This window comes from Hylaeus anthracinus, unplaced genomic scaffold (assembly GCF_026225885.1).
Source record: "Hylaeus anthracinus isolate JK02 unplaced genomic scaffold, UHH_iyHylAnth1.0_haploid 12002, whole genome shotgun sequence".
In the NCBI taxonomy this organism is placed as follows: domain Eukaryota; kingdom Metazoa; phylum Arthropoda; class Insecta; order Hymenoptera; family Colletidae; genus Hylaeus; species Hylaeus anthracinus.
In genome coordinates this window covers 9,921,794-9,945,487 of record NW_026534349.1, presented here as the reverse complement: position 1 = coordinate 9,945,487, position 23,694 = coordinate 9,921,794, and the positions used below count along the sequence as shown (strand labels likewise).

The window sequence follows — 23,694 nt, the reverse complement described above, 5'->3', positions numbered from 1 at the left end:
ATGTCATTTGGAAAGTGACCAGGGCTGCTCTAAAGACACAGACACATCGTAAGACGGAACAAGGTCAATCGAATTTCACGGTATCGTTCTCTAAAACGATCCCTTTCGGCTACTCACTCCATAAGTACTTCTGCGCCTCGCGCTGCGAGTACGTCATCATGTCCACGTGTATCACCATGTACTCCCCGTTGTCCAGCAGCCGTTGATTCTGCATCGAGTTCATCATGTCGATCAGCGACATAGCCGTTCCCAGGAATATGTAAACTGCGAACAGATTTACGCCTTCCGTTAGACGCGCCGCGGGAGTCCGGTTGCAATTGAATACGCACAGGAACACGAGCCGCGATTTCCACAACGGAACCGACTTTCACGCTCGTTTCTAACTACGTAGGAAACGGCTGCACCATTTGCTACACAATTATCAATGAGATCATCGAACGGATGTTGCAGGCCCATATTATTCCATAAAGAAAAAAAGTCGGTATAAAAATGGTCGATAAAGCTATCGCGCAGCATTGGATGCTGATACATTCTCCCTGGAAGTTAGTTTTCAAGATACGTGATCCACGTACGAACCCTTTGCACTCGAGGCCTTTTTCTCTGGTATCTACCAGCAACTCGAGATACTTTCTTAGCATTCTATTGCCACGAATGCTAAGCTTAGATTTACTTTGAAGATGAGATCTCTGATTTAAGATTTGAAAATCAGGTCGCCTTTACCTCACTGATTATCATTTTATCGACACTTCGAATTCCAAAGAAATGAATTATTATTGCTGGTAAATTTATTGCGTCAAACCTAGGGATGATCGAGAGTCACCTCTCGAGTGCAAAGAGTTGAAAGCGATTAGAATGATTTTCGTATTGTATATTACGTCTTCAATTACGTGAAGCAGAGAAGTTAGTCGTCGAGATATTGTTAGCGAACCATCAACGCTAAGGTGTTGAGTCGAGATTGTCATAGAGATTAATGCTAAAGATTACGTTAGAAATTCTTCTGGCAACGTTTCGCGTACGTTTCACTGACTCCGAATGAAAACAACGGAATCGTTCCAAAGTCAACAAAACAGAAACGAGTTTCGAGTCCGGGAATTTCCAAAAGGCGATAAATATTTCCATGAATATCGGCGAAATCTCGTTTCGGACGGTCGTTGGAAGGATCCAGTCGTCTCGCGCGAAATAAACAGAAAGGTAAGGGAACTTTGACTGACTTCTAGTCATATTTTTGGTCTCCTGTATAAACTGGAACCACACGCTGACTTGACAACACGGCAGCCTCTCCTCGCAGCACGTGTGGCGGTCCTCGACGGTTTTGTAGTGGTTCACGGTGAGATTGTGCTTGGTGGCCTGTTCCTGCAGGGACCGGGCGACCGTCGACCAGGCGCTCTCGGTTATGATGGTGAATTTGTTCCAACCGTAATGGAGCAGCAGTGCGATCACCGACTTTGTCACCTGCGTGTCCGGCGGCTCGGTCCTCGCGAACGTGTTCACCTTCGAGGCTTTGTAGTCCGAGCATTTCTGGAATCAAAACGATCCTATGGTTCGTTAAAAGGGTAGGTCCCTAAAGGGTAGATTCCATTCAAGGAGCTATGAAAAAGTTATGATATTCCAGGCATGAAATTGTTTCAGAGTTAGTCTCAGAGTCAGAGTCTTAAAGCGAAATGTCCACATTCAACTGCTCGTAACTTATGAAATAGTGGATTCCTCGCCTTAAAACGCCAAAGTAAAGTTTAACCGTCGGCTGCACTTTACTTTGACGGACCTAAAATGTTTAGGTCTGGCTTAGAAAAAAATGTTTAGGTCTGGGTTAGGTCTGGGTTAAAAAAACATACAAATTTTAGGTCCGCCAAGGTAAAGTTTGACCGAGTCAGAGACTCCGGGTTCGAGTCATAGTCTCAGAGTCAAAGTCTCAGCGTCCAAGTCAGAGACTCAGGATCCGAGTCAGAGACTCGCAATCCGAGTCAGATTCGGAGTCTGAGAGTCTGTGACACTCAGCTCCGCGAGAGTAGGATATTCTAACTTAATTCAATGGAGTACCATTTCTGTTATAAATTTTATGCCAATTTTTTAGAATATGACAAGCTTTCGACACTGTAGAAACTGTGGTTCTGCATGGCATGCAGGGTTGTGGGAAGACTACTCAAGGTACAAGTATGGATTCCAAGTTTCAAATAAATCGATCGTTAATGTTTCTAGAAGAAATCGCAATAAAAGGTTTTGGGAACGTTTACAAAGTCGAATGACCCCTCAATGGCGAAAGAATGTAGAATCCACGCGGACGAGACGGCATAGTTGAACGTGATTCGAATAAATTCTTGTCGGAATGATCGTCTCAATAAAGATTCAGTCCATTAAAATTTTATTAAGATAATCTCTCCGGAATGGGAATAAACAGTACGCCTATTATGAATAACGGGACGGGGATTCCTTCCAATGAAGATTAACGCGATGAGTTATTGCTCGAATAAATTTCGAAAATAAACTCTGGGCGACGATATACCGGGCGAAATGGAGAAAAGTGAAAAAAGAGGTCGGGGGAACGGGGTCGTAACAAAAAAGGAAAATGGAGAAACGAAAGGAAAAAATGCGGTAAAGTCATCAAACAAAAAGGGTCGGAGGGGCGAAACCGCGAAGAGGAGAAATTGACAAACGGGCGAAAAGGGGCAGCGGAAGAATAAAGGGCTGAAAATTGAAAGGAGAAGCGAGGGGGACAAGGAAGATGTGGAAGATGAAGAAGAGGGAACCGTGGAGATCGGGGAAAAAGGAAGAAAAAGTGAAGGTGGAAAGAGAGAGTATAAGAGATCGAAAGAGAGTAGAAGGCAGGAGAGTAACGCGGCAAAGTGGGCTGCGTCGGGTGCCATGGTGTGTGGCGTGCGGTTAAATATAAACCTGTGGCAGCCACCACGAAGGAGGGCAGGAGGAGAGTGGAATGAACGGGGCAACTCTCTTCTCGTGCTCGTGCGCACAAGTACACGGGGCGGTTGCTCCGTACAGTTGAAATGTGACATGCGCTCATTAACATATAAATTAAACGTGACAACTAGGGGTCAGTTCTATTTTAACCGTGGAGACCACCGCGTGGTCCATTTTTCGTTGTTTTTTCCAATCCTTGGACTTCCCCACCTTCCAATTGTTTCACTCTCCCCTGCAATCGACCGACCAATTTTCCTAAACGTTACATTGTTGCAGCTGCAGATCTGCGGTTGCAGACGTCGTTGCCGCAACAACGGAGTCACGTAACGGGAAACGTGACCGAAAACTCGGCATTGTTTCTTTCCGCGGTCCATCAATTCGCGGCTCTCGTTTTGCCCTTTATTGGAAGTTAACGACGGTTGAACGCGAAGCCGCGTTCTCACGTGCGCCGCGGGTCAGATGTCATCCGCTGGGATCGGTACCTTTGACGCATGGCGGTGCAAACGATGTTCCGACTAGCTACTTTTATCTGAATTTATGATCGTAGAAAGTATCAGGTCGTCTCGGTAAGTAATGTCACGAACTAATCGTAAAATAATGAAACGATTAACAATCGTCAACGTGAATAATTTATTCTACCACGACCACGGTGAAACGGTAAGTCCTTCGGGGTTCGGTAAAGGTGATAAACCAGGTAATACGCATCGACGTTTGGGTGTTAACACTTTATCTAACGTTGTCTAACTTCAGAATTTATCTATAAGAACCTAGTAACTCTATTGTTGGTAATACTCAATTTAAGGAAGTAAATAAGGTTCTTGATACACGTACTACTAGTACGTCGAAATTAATGTTAACCTAGATTAATGTATGCTAATATAGACAATTCGTACCCTTTAAATTTATCGAAGAACTCTGTCTGAATTAAACGATAGGTTTAATATTTTCAAATGAATCCATATATACACAAATAGACTTTACGTTTATACATTCACAATACAAGATTTATTCGGAAACATTAAGCTCATCGTTTAATATTGACAAATGTCGTTAATAGACCTAGATGGTATGAATATTTATGAGACTGACAATACAATTTCATTCGTTGTAAATATTAGCTTATTAGATCCTCGAGATAAACCAGGGTCTCTGGCATTTTTTCGTCCACCTACGATTCCAGGAAGTCGTGATCGTCAGCACTTTACCCACCTGTCCGGGATTGTTCTTTTTCCTCCGTTCTCGTCGCCGATCGTAAATTCGGCCGACGGTTTTTTCCTTTTACCGAGGGAATTTCGGCTGGAAGAGGCCAAACTGGACATCGCCGCGAGGAGGCAAAAAGAGCCACGACCGAAACGGAGCTGCTCCTTTCGTAGGAATCCTTCCGACGAACCGGACGTCGGGCGTCGCGCGACAAACAGGGAACGATCGTCGCGTTAAATTCGCCGAAGGGAAGTTGACTATGCGCGGTGATAGCGAAATTATTGTAATCGTCGCTTCAAAAGAAAGGAACGAAATTGATCCGGCTTGTCGTCACTCGGGAGGAAGTAGCCGGGCCGCATTGGGAATGAAAAAATTATTAGCGAGGCGGATGGCTTGCTGCGGTTGATTAAAAAGAAGCCGTGACAAAGGACGCGTTAGCTCGATGAAATTTGCGACCCTGGTGGAATTAAAGGAAGTCGAGATTAGATTGGATTCTATTAGAAAAATGGATGCTTAGACCTCTGTGTATGGATCTATTGCGCCTTCTGCATGTCGAGGATTACTTGAAACTATAGATTCTGTGAGCATTCGAACGTCGAAGAGTGTTTCCGCCTACGGAACTTGGACGTCGCATCGACTTCCGTCGATTCCAGGGACCGTGAGTTTATTAAGGTACCTAAGCGTGTTAAATGACCGCGGCGAGGCCAGGTATCCTCTTCCTAGGGCGTTTTAAGTAACGAGGGAGAGCGTAGGCGAGTCAGGTGAGTTTCTGATTTTCACCTTTGGCCATCCTCGGCTCCTCTCGATCTGTCCCTTACAGTTTCAAATACTAAATATGGTGTTCCACCGTAAGTGCCGTTCGATCTCGGTACGTTGAACCGTGAACACCGAAATTCTTCATCCACGGATTACCTGACAATCTTGTTTAAATATGGAAAGCGACCGTGGATGTAATCGTACGTAACTAAGACGCTGCAACCACGCAACCGTGTCCCCCAGGTTTTGCATAGAACGCGGCCAGTGATCGATGATCCGGTAGACGAAACTGGTCTGGGTTAGAAAACCAGTCCTCCCAGTTCCCGTCGAGACGGGGCCAACAAAGAGGACGCGCTCACCTATGCAGATTCGCATTGTTTTAAGGGCGGACCCACCGCGGCCCGGTAAACAAAACCGAGCAACCTGGTCGGTTATCCTGGTTGGTGAACGAGGTGGGCTTTGGTCATTGCCGGCTCGCGACGTGCTGTTATTCTGGGCTCCACTCGGCTATATTTAGACGAGACCACCTTGAGGGAGCTCGAGAGAGGCTCGAGTGCTCTCCGCGGACTGCAACCGCAGCCTTTTCTCTATTGGCCGATTGTGCGTTGGTTGTGCAACGCGTTCGCGATCCTTTGGAAAAGCAATCGCGGAATTCCTCTGCCTACGTCCATTTTTCCAAGCGTTTTCGTCACGGATCCTCGATCACCGATCATTCCCGTTCGATAGGGCTTGCTTCGACTTGGATGACCTGTTTTGGAGTACTTCAGACGTCCTGAAAGTTAACACGTTTCGCGTTAAGCTGTTTTCCCCCGACTTGTCGATCAGGCCATTTGATGTTTTAATTAAAGATTTATATACATGCTGGCTGTGACCCGCGGTTTCACCCGCGTGGAATACTGTGGAATATTGCAGAAGCTTTGCTCGTCGTGTTGTGTATGAAAAATATTTCATTTCACTTCATTATGTTGATAAACCATAAATAAAGTTTATTGCAGTTTATTTAGATTGTTTTAATTTCGCATTCAATTTCGAAATAATGACCGGTGGTATGAAGTCGTTTCTGTGTACAATTGCCGGTCAACAATGTGTTAATAAGCAATGTGTTATCCAACCTCATTTATACACCCTTCCAGCCTCAACAATTTAACGAGATTTCGTTCGTCGTCCGTCGCTACCAAGAACGCATTGCACGTGCCTCGCGAATTCATCTCGAGTTTTTTTTTCAAATTTATATGTTACCGCTCCATAATTGCTCGCTGCATGAATAAAATAAGCACCCAAGATATTTCATCTTTCCGTCGCTGCGGCGATTCCCGTCGTTCCTTAAAATTATGTCTCTCTAAACTCGTGTTTACGACGAAGAACGCGCGGCGGTTGTTCGGCCTGGTGCATCGACAATCGCCTCGTCCGCTGAATAACAATGGAATAATCGTCGTCCGCATCTTGCGAGCCAGTTTAATCGCGTACATCGATGGCGAACAGTCGCAACGTCCCCGTGCTGAAATCACGACGCCCCCTCTGAAAAACAACGTTCATACACCGTGCTTCGAAGATCCGTCTTCCTGTTTGTCGCGAGACGGAAGTCACACCTGAGGAGGAAGACTCGAAAGGAAGTTAAGAACGTGTCGGAATATTAATCTCTTGTTTAACAGAGACGAGCACTGCTCCACAAGCGAGTGAACAAATGCGCGATGAATCATTTAGCGACCGAGTGGACAACGATGAACTTTGACTAATCGATAGTGGCTTCTGTAGGTGAAAGAGTATATAAATGGGACTCTTGAGACATTTTCAGATTAACACTTTAACTATCGGTCAGTTTATGAGGGGTTGAAGCTATCAAAAAGATATTTTAAATTACATAGAGTTCTTTAAATTCCGAAGTAAAGGATTATTCTATCAAAGTGTCGGAGTGAACAGAATTCTTCCCCGCTGTATCAGCATACTTTAGCACCCCGAATAAATACTAAGACAACTCTCGTTCGATTCCTCGCACGGATGACTTCGTTTTTTTTTTTTACAATGGCCGAGTATCGCCCCGCCGAAGGTGACAAGCAACAACGGTAACGTTGTGCCAGAAATACCACTCTTCCTGATACAACGCGCTGGCTACTACAGCAGAACGGAAAGATCGCTTCCCGGAATTCGCGAGCGTGTGAACGGATCACGTCCTGGCCCGTTAATGGTGGCTATTAGTGTTCTCGAGGGAGACCGTTTACGTGCACCAAGATCTTGCCAAACGACACGCTCCGTGTCGCAGATAAATTCGTTGCTCTCGGAGGTCCCGACCGGTGAAACGTGCCGGGCTTTTATCTTGAATATCAATCGATAATCCCCTGGCTCGTTAACTCTCTCGCTCCGTTCGCCGTTCTTTTCCCGCGATTGTCTCGCTCGCGCCGAAGCCATCGGTGAAAAGTTCAATTTTCTTTCACCTTCGATCGGTGAAATGCGACCGCCGCGCATCGCTAACGACCCGATACCCTTCGAACAGCCCAGACCAAAAAGGGACGAGGAGAAATTCATCGAACGAGCAAATTCTTTCCAAAGAATTAGAAAGCCGTCGAGGAACATCGGCCCCCATTAGATAATTGAACTTGAAGCCGCGGGACGCTGCGTTACACCAATTAAGCCCAGGCTTTCGGATAATTTGGGAACCCGTTTGCTCGATGCGCCGTCGAGTAAAATCCACGTCCACATGGGACGCGTTGATTGGTCGTTTTGACCGTCGCGGGCATAACTTCCCGAATTATACCGTTAATGCGCGCTATTCTGGATTCCACGGGCGATCGTCGATGGCCTCATGCCGAAGAAGATTAGTTCGACGATAAGGGCCCGCCGCTAATGGGGAGAGACTCTCAGTTTTTCGGCTCGATACACGTTTCAACCGCGAGCGTGCCGCTTTATTAAGTGACAGGCATTCGTGAGACGACGCTCGTTTTCGCCAATCACGGCAACGGATGATAATTCAAGGGGCACCGTGCGAATCTGAAAACGCAATGCTCGATGATAACGCTCCTTTACGCAACGACTCAACTCTCAAGCCTACATTCTTGATGCCACAGAATTCATCAGCTTGTATTTAACGACGTTCGAATAAAATTGATACTAGCACAGGATATTTATTTTGTTTAACTCGTAACGAATACCAGGTGATCGTTGGCGAATAGAGAGTTTTCCGTAATCGAAAGGGGAAAACAGATGTTCGGACATCGAGTGGTCAAACGACGGAACCGATACGAGCAAGTTTTCTCTCGAGAGATCAAAGGTGCCGAATGGTATTTAGATACGGTATATTTATATTTAGCCTCGCCTCGTGTCTACAGCCGCGCTCCGGTATAAACATAATGGAACGTATTTACTAACTCGGGCGTCATTATACATTCTAATTCGAGGAATGAGGAGCGGAACGCCTGTGGCCCAGTGGCTCTTGCCACGGACAAACGACCGACCAAGAGCACACTCCTGTTCCCATTCGTGATTTTACAAAACCAAGTGGAAGATTTCCGTGCCGTGGACTCGTGGAGCGTTCTAACCATCGGCGATTCCAACGAGAAAGTACAACGTTTCAAAAATAAATGGCCGATACGCGCGTCCGTGTTTCGCAACCGACGCGTTTCGCGGCGGAGATTTATCAGGCAGGAAAGGTGTTTCAAATTGTACACCGACGAACGGTGTCCCCCACTAAAAATAAATTTCTAAACCGGAGAATCATTGCGCGGCCCTGTTCGCGACGAGCGCGTGTAGCGGAGAAGCCGAACAGTCGAGGGGGTGGGTGGGACGCGCAACTCTTTACGCACAGGCGCATGCGTACGGGAGAGTATCGCGCCGACGCATGCGCAGAGGCGACGGGGCACGCGGTGGGGGCACCGCGCACACAGAAACAGGGCGGTGCTTTCATTTATTCATAAATCAACAGCGTCTATTTATAGCACCGACGGACAAATAGCGATAGTTGCGCGCGCGTGCGAGCGCGCCACTGTTGTATCCTTGAATGGCGAAACAATCGAATGGAAATAAAATGCGACCCGATGAAAAACCGACGAAGCCGCGATGCACCCGGTTGCTGATCTCTTCCTCGAGCACGTGGACAACTTTTAGCGCCGCGTCTGGTTTCGTTCGGTCAGGGTCGCGGGGCCCCCGTCTACGATAATTAGCCGTCTCCCTGCTTCGATGCTGACTATTTCTGGAAAGTTTTTCATTCCATTGCTACCGGCCAGTCCCGTTTTAAATAACGGCCAACCACTTGGAGTTCTCTCGAATAAATTACTCTCAATTAGAGGAACGATACGTTGGTACACTGGCGAATTAATAAACTACTCCACGCTCTTTATGAAAACTCCACTTTGACTGGCTTCTGAAAATGAATCAAGTGCAAAAACAGTACAAAAGTCACTTTTCAACCGAATTTCTAATGGACACTTGGGGTACCCGACGACTGTTTGGAGACTTCGTTTGTTTAATCCACCAGCGTTGCATCTTCGAGTTGCGGGCTCTTAACGAATAAGTGCTGTATTTGCAACGCAAGAAGCCATCTGTTGCTAGAAGCTATTCTTTTTATAATAGAATGTTCGAATACTAGAAGAAAGTATAACAATTTTCCCTAAATCTATCAAATTGCGGACGATCGCGTATAGTACGCAAACCATGTGCCTCAAATTTGTCCCTAATATTTTGCGGTGTGCGGTTTCAGGTACGTTGGAGTATCCTTACGATTGTTACATCAAGAGACTGTTGACTCGATTCACGGTAGAAAGCGATCGTAGACCACTGTGGGATGGAAGTTCGAGACGGACGGTGTGTATGGGACGCGGTATCGAGACACGGGATGGGAAGTTGCCCGTACGGGCTGGTGCCGATGCTGGTCGCTGCCGTGTCGGTCGTAGCTGGTTCGTTCGGTCTGTCGCTTGGCGAAGCAATAGCCCAAGCTAAATATAGCCTGGTGATAAACATAGGCAGTTAGTGGAGCCGCAGTGTAGAGCGGTATCCTTGGATATACTCGAATGACGCCGGATACACGATTGGTCTCTCGTAACGCCGTGGGATTTCGGGGTCTACCTGAGAGCCATTCAAGAATTCCCGACCTGGCCAGAGGCGAACGCGCGTAGCTCACAGCTGGGAATCGAAACTGCCGCGAGGAGGAGCGTGGAAATTGGAAGTCGTCGCGGCGTGTCTGGGTGCAATTAGCGTTTTCGATCGGTGTTATACGACGTTAACGATCGTTTTATGGTAATGGGCAATTAATATTGCATGACGCGTAATCGGAGGTGTTGAACTCCGCCAGACGGAATTCGTCGTCGCGCGATTTCGCGTCTGCCCGATCGAGCGGAATCCGATCGCGACGCTTTGCACCGGTTTAAGTAAAGCAACGCTCTCCGGATCGGGCGTGCATGGAATTCTTTGCTCGAGCGTTACGGTAAAATCGTCGTGTTCTCTTTTTGCTCTCCCCTTACTTTATACATATCCGACATATTCTGTCGATTTAAAATGCCTCGGGGCCTTCAAAATTCTGCACGCCTCGTTAGTTCTTCCGCGCCTGGAATATGGATTCCGGAGCTAGAGCTACGGTAAAAAGAGTCATACCCAGCTGCCCGGGAATGCGAAACACGAATTCTTAACAAGATATCTATCAACGACGGTGCAAAGTAGCGAACCAATAGATACCTCGAATAGTTCTCGTTTTATACAATTCCGAAAATGCCCCAGTTTCTACGTAAAACACGTCTCTTCAAATGAAATTTCAATCCTGCTAGAAATATCACTTCACTTACAATTCGGTGTTCAAATTTAACCTTCCCCATTTTCCTCCACGCTGGTAAATTACATTATAGAATGTGCTCGACGTTCACAATCCTAATTCTGTATGTCTCGTGAATATCCTCGGTTTTGCACCTCTACTCGCTTCTAGTTGTCCACAGACCCTTACCTAAAATAATTATTTGTGTACATCGGCGTGGATTCACGAATTTCAGGGTATTCTACGCGCGAAAGTCGTCAGAATGAAGCGTATTCTCCTTCCTTGATTCGATTCGCGTCTCGACAAAGCAACGCCCGGGTCTAAATATAGTCGGTCCGATAAACACAGACACTTGGACATATGCTCGACTGATAACGGATAGTCGCTGTAACACGGTTGCTGTAATATCGTTCACAACCGCCGTAATACTACATGATTTACGTTGTTTTCGCGTCGCGATTAGCGGCAAATATTGACAGACGCTGATAGGAAACCCGGCCCGTTCGAATCTGCACGAATTTAAGGAGGCACCGAGAGAAAAAGATAAGGCCACGTTTGTGCAACGTATATATTTTTTTAGCCGTCGTTAAAAAGGAACGATCACGTCTCCTTTCGCGTGATAACGCGGCCGCGTTGAATCGCCGCGCGTCGGTCGGTACCCGAACAATTATAAAACGGGGAATCAACATCGCGCGAATTCCAGCACGATCACGCAAACCATGCCATCCGCGATGTCGAAAATACTTTGCGACAATAAATTGCGACACGCGAGCCTCTTGTATATCCGTCGAAAGCCTCGATACCTCTCGAAATAGCTGCAACTGAGGTGAAAGAAAGGAAAAGTATGAGAAACGAAACGGTACGGGTTTTGAGATAACAGTGATAGTTTCGATCGTGAGGTGAATCGTTGATAGAGTACAGGGTGCACAGATTTACCCTCGTATTTGTTTTGCTACTTTATCATTACTTGTTTTTCACCGAAGTAGAAGCTCCTCTTAATTTTACTCTGAAAATGTTTGAATGAGAGAGTGGAATACGAGACCTGAATTCCATACAATCCACCTTTGATAAATGAGTATCATAGTCCTCTAGAAAACTGAGGTGCTCCAGAGACTCAAAAGAGTCCTTCGAGTTTTCTCTAAAAGATCCACCCGAGAAAATAGGCGATGCTGAACCCAGGCAACTAGAAAATAACCCCAATCTGAAACTAACGAGAAATCATGGATTTGAATTAAATTTGAAAGATTTCAATTTCGCGTGTTTTTGGAGTGCGAATGCTGGGACCGAACGACGGTAAACAGAGTGTTACAGACGTACGCGGATCGTTCCGGGAATTATCGGCTCCCCGCTCCCGGAGATTATATTTAGAACGCGGTATTAGGATCAACGCGGTGATAGAACGAGCTCAGCCGACGACAAATTAAAGCGATCGCGACGGAGCCGTTGCGGCTCGTTAAATCGCACGCACTTCGCGTATGCTCGCTTGAAAGCGTCGCCTTATGCAGAGCGGCCCAACATTTCGCGAAGATCTCCGGTCGAGCCGTAATTCGAATCGTTCTGCTTGAGTTATAAAACGCTGCTCTCGTTTAAACTGTTTCTCGGGTTTCTCGCTATCGACGGAAACGACAGGAGTGTCGTTCCCGCAGACGTCTTTCGACGAGATCGTTCGTATCCTGGAACGGCCACTTCAATCGCGTCGATGAGTATCGACTTTGGAATGAAAACGTATGGACGATAGTTTGTTTCACCTATTTTCTATAAATATACAGTGTCTGACACGTATACGTTCAGCTTCGTAATGAATTTAGAAATATGAAGGAAGTGATCGCATCGGTGAGATCGAAAAATACTACAAATTGTCGGTTGGAACTCGTTCTAATCGCTAAATCAACGTTTAAATCCAGCTGTTCGACGAGTCTGGGGAAACACGTGTATCCTAACGAGTGCATCCCGTGAAAAAGTGTTGAACGTTCCGAGCAGCCTCGAGAATTCCGAGCGAAATAAATTGCAGATGTTACGCTTCTTCGGAGACGCTTGCGTCTTCCACGTTTCCGACCTCTTCGCCTCCTGACTACAAAGATAAAGATTCTCATAATAGAAATCGAGTTTCGGTAATAGATGGTGGCAAGTTCAGGATGCTCCACGCGACTAGACGATCATACGCGGTGTCGATCACGTGCTCGAATCTCCAGATAAGTGCGTCGCGACAAAGAATTTCGTTTATCTGCGCGGCAGAAGAGTCGAGCGAACGACGCCGTCGTAAAACGAGGGAAGAACAACGCCGGCTGACCATACATTCTTGTTGACCGAATGAATACGCGTCGGTACGCGCCGGGCCCATAATTGGTGCCGGCCAATTAAGGGTTAATTGAGTGTATTTTAGCCTGAAACCAGCCGCGTCGTCGTTAGTTAAGGCGGCACCCACATTAAACCGAAGCTCTGCAACGCCGATATAACGCTTGTCTACGACCACTTTGTGCTTTGCATCCTTCGGTGCCGCGGACGAAGAAAACGATCATACGTCCATCGATTTATTCGCGATGCGTTTGCCTTTTCATCGGCGGAGATGAAAAGAATCGAGAAAAGTGACTCTTAAAACGCTGCGAGGGAGATCGTTAAGATTTCTTTCTTCCATACGCAGGTGGTAGTCATTTAACAGATATAGGAAATATTTTTGTACAGATACAAATTTCGAGAAATGAATACCAGATGAGCGTATCAGGTTCGTGTCATATTAATTTGTTTTGGAATTAAAAGGGGGTTGGACCAAGGGAGTTTGTCAATATTTAACAAAAGTCGTTACTAACTGAGTAATTTTAAAGAGAAATTGGAATTACAGAGAGCTTGAGTGTCAGTTCAGACATCCTGGAATTCTGGAATTCTAATTAATAGAAATTAAAAATACAAGTAGTTCCGGTGTTAATCCAGAGATCCTGGAATTCTGGAACCCTAATTAATAGATTCTAGGTGTCTATGCATTTATGGCAAGTCGACACATGGTGCAATGTACGAGCAGACACAAAAATGCTAAAATATCAACGATAATATACACGTTGTACCGTGTAGAAAATACGAATTTGCATAAATATCCGCGATGCACTAATCGACAACGTTTGCTTGGAGCTACGGCAGACATTGAGCGAGCGGGCTGTTTAAAGCCAGTTGTCAGGTCAAGTTCGCAGGCTCCGTCAATGTGGATGACTAAAGGCGGTTAACGTTCCAGTATCGAAATCTGATTCCGAATCCGGCCAAGTAGTTTCTACGGCAGGCTGTCAGGGCGGCTAATTTGAGCAGCGATCCTTGAACGCAGACAGCAAGCCGAACCCAAGGTCAAAAAACACGTTAGTCACGTTCGATCAAAGCGTGCACCGTGAATCACGCTGGTACACAATCGCGAAAACTAGAATGACTACGAGTTGTTCGTCATTGGTGACGAGACGTGGAAACGGGGATGGCACGGTTGGAAAAGAGCGAAATCAAAATCGAGTGACGCATCATCGAGGGTCGCGCGATGATTTATCCAGAGGCGGATTTATTTCATCCGTGGAAAACAAAAAACTAATCTACAGTGATCCAGATCGAGACATTTGATGACGCAAGGCCAAAAATTGACTCCATCTTGCAAAAATTGGTAATGGATGGATTCTCACTTTTGAGATTTACATTTCAGTTGTACCATTTCAACTACTGCTCTATTTAGAAAGATGCCACAATTTAGAAGAAAACTTTCTACGTAAGAAAGTATCGATCTAGGCTGACATTAACTTGTGAATACTGTAGCTAAGTATAGCAAAAGTTTCCTCAACTTGAACATCGTTAGCGGGAACACAGTAATTAGACAGTGGAATAAAAAAGGCTATAAATAGTCTTCCGGTAGATAAAGTGATACCGGCAATTATAGTTGCACCTTTTCGTGCTCGGTTTGTTACTACTTCGTACGACTCTCTCGAGTACTTGTTTTCGAAAAGTGAACGTGGGAAAGTAGATAGCCGTGCATTTTTATTTACATAATAGTAGTAAATAGATGCATAATCGAAATTGATACCTTTATTGACAAAAATTCATTGTCTACCAAACTGTAATCAATCCTGAAACGGTAATTTATACAATACATACATAGCCTTAACTGACTACCAAACAAATATTCTCGAAAATCCTTGCTAGAATGAAATATTATTTAAACTATTTGGACACTACGTAATCAAACATTTATCGCGGTGTTTAGTTTTGTAACCATCAAAAATTCACGAATTTCATTTAAATTCGTTTTTCTTTGATACTTGACTTTCAGAATCAATATTTTTAGTTTTTCAGTGAAAAGTACTGTCACCCATATATGGGTGACATGGCGACCAACGTGTTAAAGCGTTCTATGAGTATCATACATTAGGTTGAATACATGTTACCTGCACCAATAACCAATCGAACAGATACTGTTATATCTAAGAATGTCTATAATCGACAAATAAATGTTAGAAAAGCAACGAGACACGAGGAGAGGGCCGATCTATCCAAAGATCTATCGGACACCGCTCGACTCGCTTCTCAGATTATTCCGCGGAAAGCTAGCGCTGCTCTGCGAACTAATTCGCATAAATATTGATTAATCCAGCGCGTGCAATATTATGTTACGCGAGCGCCACGCTCCTTCTTCCTCTTGTGTTCGCGCGAAGGATGGACGCGAGGCAACGGTGACGGAGGAAGAGAGTCGGACTCCTGTTCGCCAACGGAACCAGTATTCTCACACTCTATTCACTCTTTTATTCCCGCCTCTAAAAATAGAGTTTACTCCGGTAAAAACGTCCGCGTTGCGTTCTTTCCCCGACTCGTGATGAATGGGATCTCGACGATCCCTCTCCGACCACCGACGATTATAATCCAGTGGTCGAGAACCGATTTCTGGAGGGTGTCTATTGGACCACGTTGCCGTAAAAAACGACTGACCCACTTATCCGAAAACCCTTCTGGCCGTAGATGGGTTATTGGGTCCATGCCGGACACCTGGGCCCTTCCACGAGCCACCATTTTTATTGTATTTTTATAGAAAAATTTCTCACGATTACCGTGTTCGATGAATACTTATTCTGAACCGTGATTCTTATTAACATTTAATCGAAGACTGAATGTTACTATGTGCATTCTAAATATTCAATTAATTCGGAGATGTACATATTCAATGCATTTTAAAGTTTTAGATTATAATACCAATGTTTTTCGAGACAGTAATATTTCCGAACACGAAAAGTCGAGAATAAGATATTTTTCTATATGTTAATATCTATCGACTGGAACAATTAAAACTTAATATTCTCCAACTTTTTGTGTACAACTTTTGTATAAAAGTGGTGTTTTGGCGTGGATTTTGACGAGATTTTGAACAACCAACTCAACAAACAAACAAACAAAAAAAGGGCTTGTCACCAAAGACCTCTCTCTCTCTCTTTAACGGAGCAACCTCTACCACCCAGAGCCCTGCCAAATGTTGAACATGCCTTGTGCTTCTCGGATTAGGAGAATGAAGCAATCTGCGGGAACGAAAGGAATGCACTTGGACCGGTAATACTTTCAACGGGCGTCCAACAAACGTAATAGGCGAAGCTGTTAAAACGTCGGACGCTTTGCCAAGCGATAGAGTCACCAGAGAAGGTAATCCTCCGTTTATACGCGACAGCGTAGCTTCGCACCTCGGAAACGTCTACAGAATACCAGGAAAGATATTTCAACTTTATCGGGGCCAGAAATGAAATCACGACTCGCGAGCACGAAGCTCGATCGAACGAGAGTAAGATTACCACTATCGATGAATTTCTCAACGTTATGTCATCCGTGTTAATCTTGCGTAACCGTGGCGCTAATCAACGCACGCGTGCGCATTCCTGATAAAAAAGGGACACCATACGCGCGTGTCTCAGGTGAATTTTACATAATGTTACGGTGGTGCACGGTTGGCTGAGTTTGGGCGGTGCACGGTGGTCCAGGAACGTAAAAAAGTAGACGGAAGTGAGGAAGTGCATGGAGATTGGATTATATTAGAAGGGCCGAAAAATAATCAAAATGTCTTTGACTTGGAAAACTTTTTCAATGAAAAATCGAAGGACTTTATTAAAAAGGGAACCGAACAACTGCCTTTACATTGATGAGAAATGTTAGAGAATGATGGGAATTATTTTGTTGATTAGTATTTCAGATTTCTTTAATAAAAAAATATTTTTCGCCAACAAAAGAGACGTTGATTACTTTTCAGTCCTCCTAGTAACAAATTATGTTATTGAAACGAAATTTGCATTGAGAATAAGGTCTTCCAAATTAAATGTTGGTTTAGAACTATGCACGTTGCTTAGGACATTACAAGCAAGTGAGACCATCTGCCATTCCAAATTATTATCACCTTCGTTTAAAAGGCGAATAACGTACGGGACCTAGAAATACTTCAGGCCATCTTGAGAACTGCTGGTACAGTGAGAATTTTCGCACGAACTTTTGGCCAGTTTTCACGTTCTGGCCCAGTGTGCAATGGCGCGTCGTGCCGCTCGTAAATTCCTCACGCTATCGCGATATATTTAACCCGGCGATAATGTAGCAAACAAATCGTATCGTTTCGCGCGAAACCGGTATTCTCACGCTCGCTCGCTCGCTCGTCCGCGTTCTCCCGTTGCTAAATATAGCGTATTTAGCCCGCGATCGGGCGTCGGGGAGCCTGCGTGCAACGATTCGCGGGTTCCAAGGCAGAAAATCACCGTAATTTCTCAGCCCGTGCACACGACGAACGCGCAACCGGACGAGGAAACGCGACGCTAGACCGGCGACCAAGTATCGTCCGGCGGTCGATCATCGTTGTTCACGCGACGCTAAAGATAGCCCGGCGATTACTTCATCGTGGAAATCACGTAACGTCACTCGAAAGAGATATAATGTGGGTCGGTGTCGAGGAGACGAGGAAATGGCAGCGCGCGGAATAATCGTTCTCGTGGCGATCCAACCATACGCGAGCTAGGAGACCCTGTTAACAGTGAAACCGCCACCCTGACTCGTGTTTTCGACTTTCTTTTTGGGCCGTTCCACATGTTCATGCCACTTATTCTCCTGCTACTGAAATTAATATATGAAACGTACCTTTAGCGTTATAAAAAAAAAAGTAATTTCTATTATTTTACAATTTCTTCCCACCTTTCTGGCATAGTTATTATAGGGTCACTATAAGATTTCCGTACATTTTTGTTTACTAGCCACGTAGTATTCGTGGCTTTTGGAAGGTTGTCGCAAACGTTGCACCTTCTAGGCAGCTCAATTACTCTGACGTTTTTATTTTGACGTTTCTAGTGCAGTTTTTCGTGAAAATGATTGTAATAGGGACCTAGGTACATGTAAATAAAGAGAAGTGACCAAATTAGAACCCTCAGTTAGTTTTTCTTGTACAACATCTATGGGATCGCCGATAAAATTAAATTAGACAGATAAAATCTAATGGACCGCCTAGCTCGAGACGTTTCGACGCGGCTGGCAATCGTCGCAATAAACTTTTTACCACTCCCGCGTGTGTGTATAAATAATGCATAGGCAACGCCAAAGAAGTCTACCGTTCGCTATTACCGGACCAATAGCTACCGCAGAAGCGCTATTATTACACCGTTATTGCACAAGATGAAAGCATCGCGATGTTGCATTACGCCTACGCGCGCAGGGAATCTCGGTAAAGATCGTCGGTGCAACAACGCGCGCGTACGTCCGAAAACGTAACCAATTTCAGATAATGCGCGCCTCCGTGACATTGACGGCGGAGAACATAAGTCTATTTGTATCTTATCACGGTACGACTCGCCCGCGCTACAGACAGGTATGATTTATGGCTCTCGAATTGCATTGCAACGTTAGTAACGAGAGTTCTTCTTTCAACGAAAGGTATCTTTTGCTTGGGAGCGTTCGGAATAATTCTATAAAAAATAAAAAATGTCGACGGGTCTTAATTATCGCGATAACATATTGTAATGTTAAACAAGCTATACTGTGCAGCGAATATTAGGTGAGCGTCAAGAGGGTCAGTGACCCCTGAGCTCTAGGTGCGCCTCCAAGGTAAGTATTGTTTTAAAATTAAAGTATAAGTTACTCGAGTTCATTGGATCCTCTGAGTCTCAAACATAAATATCCTCATACTGTGTGCTCCAGTTTATTGTTCTTTAATTCCACTACTATTTACTTATAGTTGCAACACATAAATCGGATATAGCAGCAGTCTACCGTGCAATTTCTGGAAATTGTTTATTAACCCATGAAGCTTGCCAAAACTCTCAAACGCGAATGACTGCATCAACAGCTAGTCGAACAGTTTCTCTAAGCACTTGTAGAGACTTTGAGTCTATCGAAGGCTACCAAACGTGTACCTGTTCTTAAAACACGATAGATTAAAGTAACCGACAAGCCCCCATTCATCGACGAATTACGGAGTTGATTCTGTAAAAGCACCACGCAGAGGAAACACGCGGTGTCAGCCCGAGGAGCCAGGACAACGACGGACTGACACCAAGCCGGACCAGGTAAGCGTTCGTTCGAGTGCGTGGGGCATCAACAGGCTCGGCTATAAATAGACCGCGAAGGTCAGGGGAATCAGCAGTTTTCATGCAAATGCGCCATCGATGGAATAATATTGCTCCTTTCGCGGGGAGCCGATCCAGCTCCGGTTACTCGGGTTTCCAGTTGCGAAATCGTTACGATTTAATCCGTTTTCATTCGCAGACGCTGCGCCCCGGGGATTAAACGCGCGCCGCCTCCGCGCGCAACGAGACCACCTCCTCCTCCTCCTCCTCCTCCTCCTTTGTTTCACGAGTCTCGCGCACGCAGAATACCCTGGAATTCATATTCGTAATTGATGTTGTTTACTCGGTGCTTCCACTCGGTGTACTTCATCATCGGCGAACACGCGCGATTTGAATTGGAGATTTCGCGCGGAGGAGAACCGGAGGATGACACGCTAAATCAGTGGTTCTTAACCTTTTCGAGCTCGTGGCACAGTTTGGAGAAGAGGGATTAAATAATACGAAGCACGAGGTTTTCGGGACCTCCTGATAAGTAAAGCACAAATAGCGTCGTGTCATCTTTTCGTTTTCGGCGTACGAAGAAATCTTGTCGAACGATAACGTTAGGAAGCGATGTTTCGGATGACGTAGACTCGTTTCCTGTGGCGCCACTGATTTGCATAGTCGTAGCGCGCTGAAACGACGGAAAATCACGTTGTGTGCTGTGCAGAAAGAGTTTCTCTCGACATTCGGGGTTTAAAATCTATAAAAAATGAAGATTCTTGCAGGTGCTCTTCGTAGCGATTAAGAATTACTGCGCTAAATGGTCGAGTTGAAGCGGAGTCACGTACATAATTTTATGGAGAGTGTTTCGGTAAACGAACCGTCGGGCAATAGATTTTACGACGAGAAACATTGTCGTCGAGGCTCTCGGGTTTCAACGCGTCTTGCGCGCCGAGTGAATGTTTCAAATCGAGTTACGTAAGGTCTCAAAGGGTAATTCGACGTGGAGCCGTTAACGCGGACCCTCGGAATATTGCGCGCGAAATTGCGGGCAATCTTGTCACAGATTCTCAAGCGACTCGCGATAAGCCTTTGGGTTTGCCAAGGAGACGAGCCTCACCGTTAGAGCTACCTTATGAAGGAATCCTTAGGAAGGTCCCGCGAAGAAATAGAATCGTACAAACCTCGAGAAACTTGGGGTAATTTGCTAGCTTACTAAATTTATGCAAATAGACGTAGGATTGGTTTTGGTTCATAATATTAAGAGCTACTCGGCACAAAAATGTTTACTCCGCTCGACATCAGAGAACGAAATAGACACCGAGTGAACTACTACCCCTAAGCAGCCTCCAAGATGTTTTCGGATAAGTAAAAATGAAATTAGAAGAATGGAACAAAATTTGGATAATAAAAAACAAGTAACATACACAATGCAAGTATAATAGCCTAGAACTTCTACCAATAATTACGCGACCACACCATGGACAGATTCCATAATCTCCTGTACTTTCCACGATGGCCGACCACTAACGATTCACCACATCCTACATGGACACAAAAATATTTTCCACTAGCGTGATTTTATCATGGGGAATACCCAAGTCAAAGTCCTCGGGATAGTCGATGCTTCGAGACGCGGTGTCGACGGACCCGATCGCGTGGACCACCCTGTACACCGCGGCTGGGGCTACCCATTTAGGTACATGCCTGTAGGTGGACTCGGAGCCTGAATGCCCACCTATGCGCCGGCGAAGCTCTCGTAACGAGCGTGTGTATGCGGGTACCACGGGAACCAGTGGGAACTTTCGATAAGTGACTCGCTGGCTCGCTCGCTCACATTTCCTCTCGAGACTCGGTGCGCGTGCACGCACACGCATCGGCACGCGGGTCACTGCATCGCGGTTGGTGCAACCACCTGTTGATTGCACCGCTGCCCGAGCCGATGACGTCTCCGTGGATCGGAAAACTATTGGGCTGCTGCGGGAATTGCGCGCCACGTTGGAAAATCTCCTGCTCGATTGGAACAAAATTCTCTTCGTCGGAATTCCCATTGCAACGCGCGGCGCAGAAGACGATTCGGTTCCGTCGTTATACACGGGCCCATTTCTGTCGAAATGTCCTCGAACTACCGAGGTAGTTTTCTTGTAATTAAAAAGAGGATGAATAATTAATATAAAATGATTTATCGATGAAACTGAATCTCCATTACGATAGGTGCCCCGAAAAGTTGGTACAGAATCGTTAACAACTAAGTGACTTCAGAAAAAAGTTCCAAGTCCAAGAATCATATTACCTGGCTTGGTAGTTTTAGCGTTAAATATGAAGTTTCATTGAAATCTATCGAGGCGTTCGGACGCAATCACGGCAGGCCAAGTCAATAATTTACGCCAACGGCAACTTCAGCGATCTGTGATTTGTATTTAGAATGTTTTCTAGACTTTTGTGCAAAAGCGAGTGTTGGTTGTAAATAATTTAGCTTTCGATGAATATTCCAAGCAAATTTCACAATAAGTACTGTTTCGCAAGCGAAACACAACGTTTCGAAGCGTGTCGAAACGTTGAAGTATGCTGCCATCGATATTGAGTGTCGCGAGATGGCTACATTAGATTCTAACATTCTTTCGAGAAAGTATGTTCGATGCGCGCATGTTATTCGAACTCTGTGCCATTCGAGCGCTGCGACAACGAATTCGAATCGGAAAAATCGGGCCTTTGACGTCGGGAGATCGACTGCGTCAACCTAAATGTTATTTTCACGAACAGATATGTTACGAAATGCTACCATGTTTATGCTGTATTAAACAGTGCGCAAGACCATTGTCAAATAAATTCACCAAACCGAATAATAATAAACTCTGAAAGCTAGACATCAATGCCGCGTAGGAGCAATGGCGTCACTAGGGAAATGGAGATCGCACTGCGTAACACTAAAACAAATGTCAAATCTATGTTTCCACAGAAATTGTATCACTTTGTATAAAAATGTTCGTCCTTTGTGCGCAGGAATATTCTGTCAGCGAATTTGATTTTATTTATTTAGTGGTATCATTTCTCTCGTGTTATGATACAATTTTACTACGAGTTCAAAAGGTCATCGTTTCCGCGTCATTTTCAATGTCTATACTATGAAATTTCATCGTTTTCTCGCCAAATTTTTGCGTGCATCACTCGAAACTTAGCGAAGAGCGACGCTAACGCTTCTGACACCGCTGCGTGGGAGTTGCAGGTTTTAACGAAAATAGTCCATGGAAGAGGTTCGGTTGTTCTCGCCATAGGCAGAAAATAATTCGACGGAAGCGCGAATATAAACCGCGCAAACATCCGGTGGAAAGAAGAAACGCACGGCTCGACGAAATTCAACGACGCGTGCTCGCGCAGGAGAAGTACCCTCTTGTCTCGGCACGCGGTTCCGCTGTGCTCGCTAACGAGTGAAACTAGGTGAAAATAAGAAGCAGCGCGCCTCTCTTTACGCTTTTGCACCAGCTCGTCCCTTGCGTGCCCTCGAGAAGGGCCGATCTTACGCTTGGAGGATCAACGAACACCTAGGACAAACGAAAGGTGTAGCAAACATTGTGAATTTTTTGAGGGATCCAACTTTTTGTCACTAAGCATTTTTTTGGAGTTTAAGTAATTTGACTATTCCTTCTTGATTTCTACATAATATTCTCAAATGCAAACTACTCAATCTTGAGGGTCCCGACGGGTAATAACTTTTTATGTCCATAATAATTTTCCTGAATAATAAATATTGACATCATTTATTATTTTTTACTTTATAAAGGAAATTTTAAAAAACAATCTACACGATCTCATCGCATTTTTCAACTTTTTGTTTTATGGAGTTGATCGATTTGTGCAATGGACGGCTCAGTTATGCTTCGCAGTGTACGTGTGAAACTTTATATTATCGTCCATTAGGTTTGCAAGTTTTAGGTCTGAAATAATAAAGATGATTCTGTCAAGGATGTCGGCGAATTCAAATCGACTCATTAGCGATTAAGTAGCCTTTGGCCAGCTGGTTGATAGAAGCTGGAACTTCCCCAACTTCGTGAATTCTTCAAAAATATTCAGGAAGTACAGATGAAAGGTAGCACTATCATAAAAATATTATTGAAAAATACTAACATCCCTTAAACGCGCCGACGGCCGCCACCGGAGAGCTCCGTGTGCTTTTATCCCCTCTTTTCGTTTCTCGAAGAAACGTTCCCGGCGTTCCCGCGTGTCCGTTTCATTCTCGTACGACCTACAATTAACATAAATTAGTCTGGAGGCCTTTTTACGTTCGCGTACCACTTTCTCATATTCGAGTCGCCGGGAATCGTGCGAGAGTCCTCGAGAGACCGCGCGTCCTTACAGCTTCCATCGAGGAAACGTAGTTCTCCTTTTTCCCCCTTCGTTCTTTCCATCGGCTCTTGTTCGTTAATTTCTTTCGGAGCGAAGCGTAATCGAGCCGCGCGGACTGAATTTTATCGCGCAGAGGGACTCGTCGACGAGCGCGCTAAACTTTCCACGTGGCGACGCACGCTATCGCCGCGCGATGCAACTTTTCCGCGAGACGATACGTTCCCCTCGCGTTGG

At 45.2% G+C, this 23,694-nt stretch overlaps 1 protein-coding gene across 2 annotated transcripts in view; it reads right to left on the bottom strand.

Moving 5' to 3' along the window:
* The window catches only part of LOC128892091 (receptor-type guanylate cyclase Gyc76C-like), a 72,215-nt gene that overhangs the window by 6,719 nt on the left and 41,802 nt on the right, over positions 1–23,694 (bottom strand). For both annotated transcript variants that reach the window (XM_054152194.1, XM_054152195.1), the window contains exons 5-6: positions 1,212–1,518; positions 118–264 (exon numbers count right to left, since the gene is read on the bottom strand). In XM_054152194.1, coding sequence (XP_054008169.1) covers positions 118–264; positions 1,212–1,518 — 454 coding nt within the window. The remainder of the gene's footprint in view (positions 1–117; positions 265–1,211; positions 1,519–23,694) is intronic.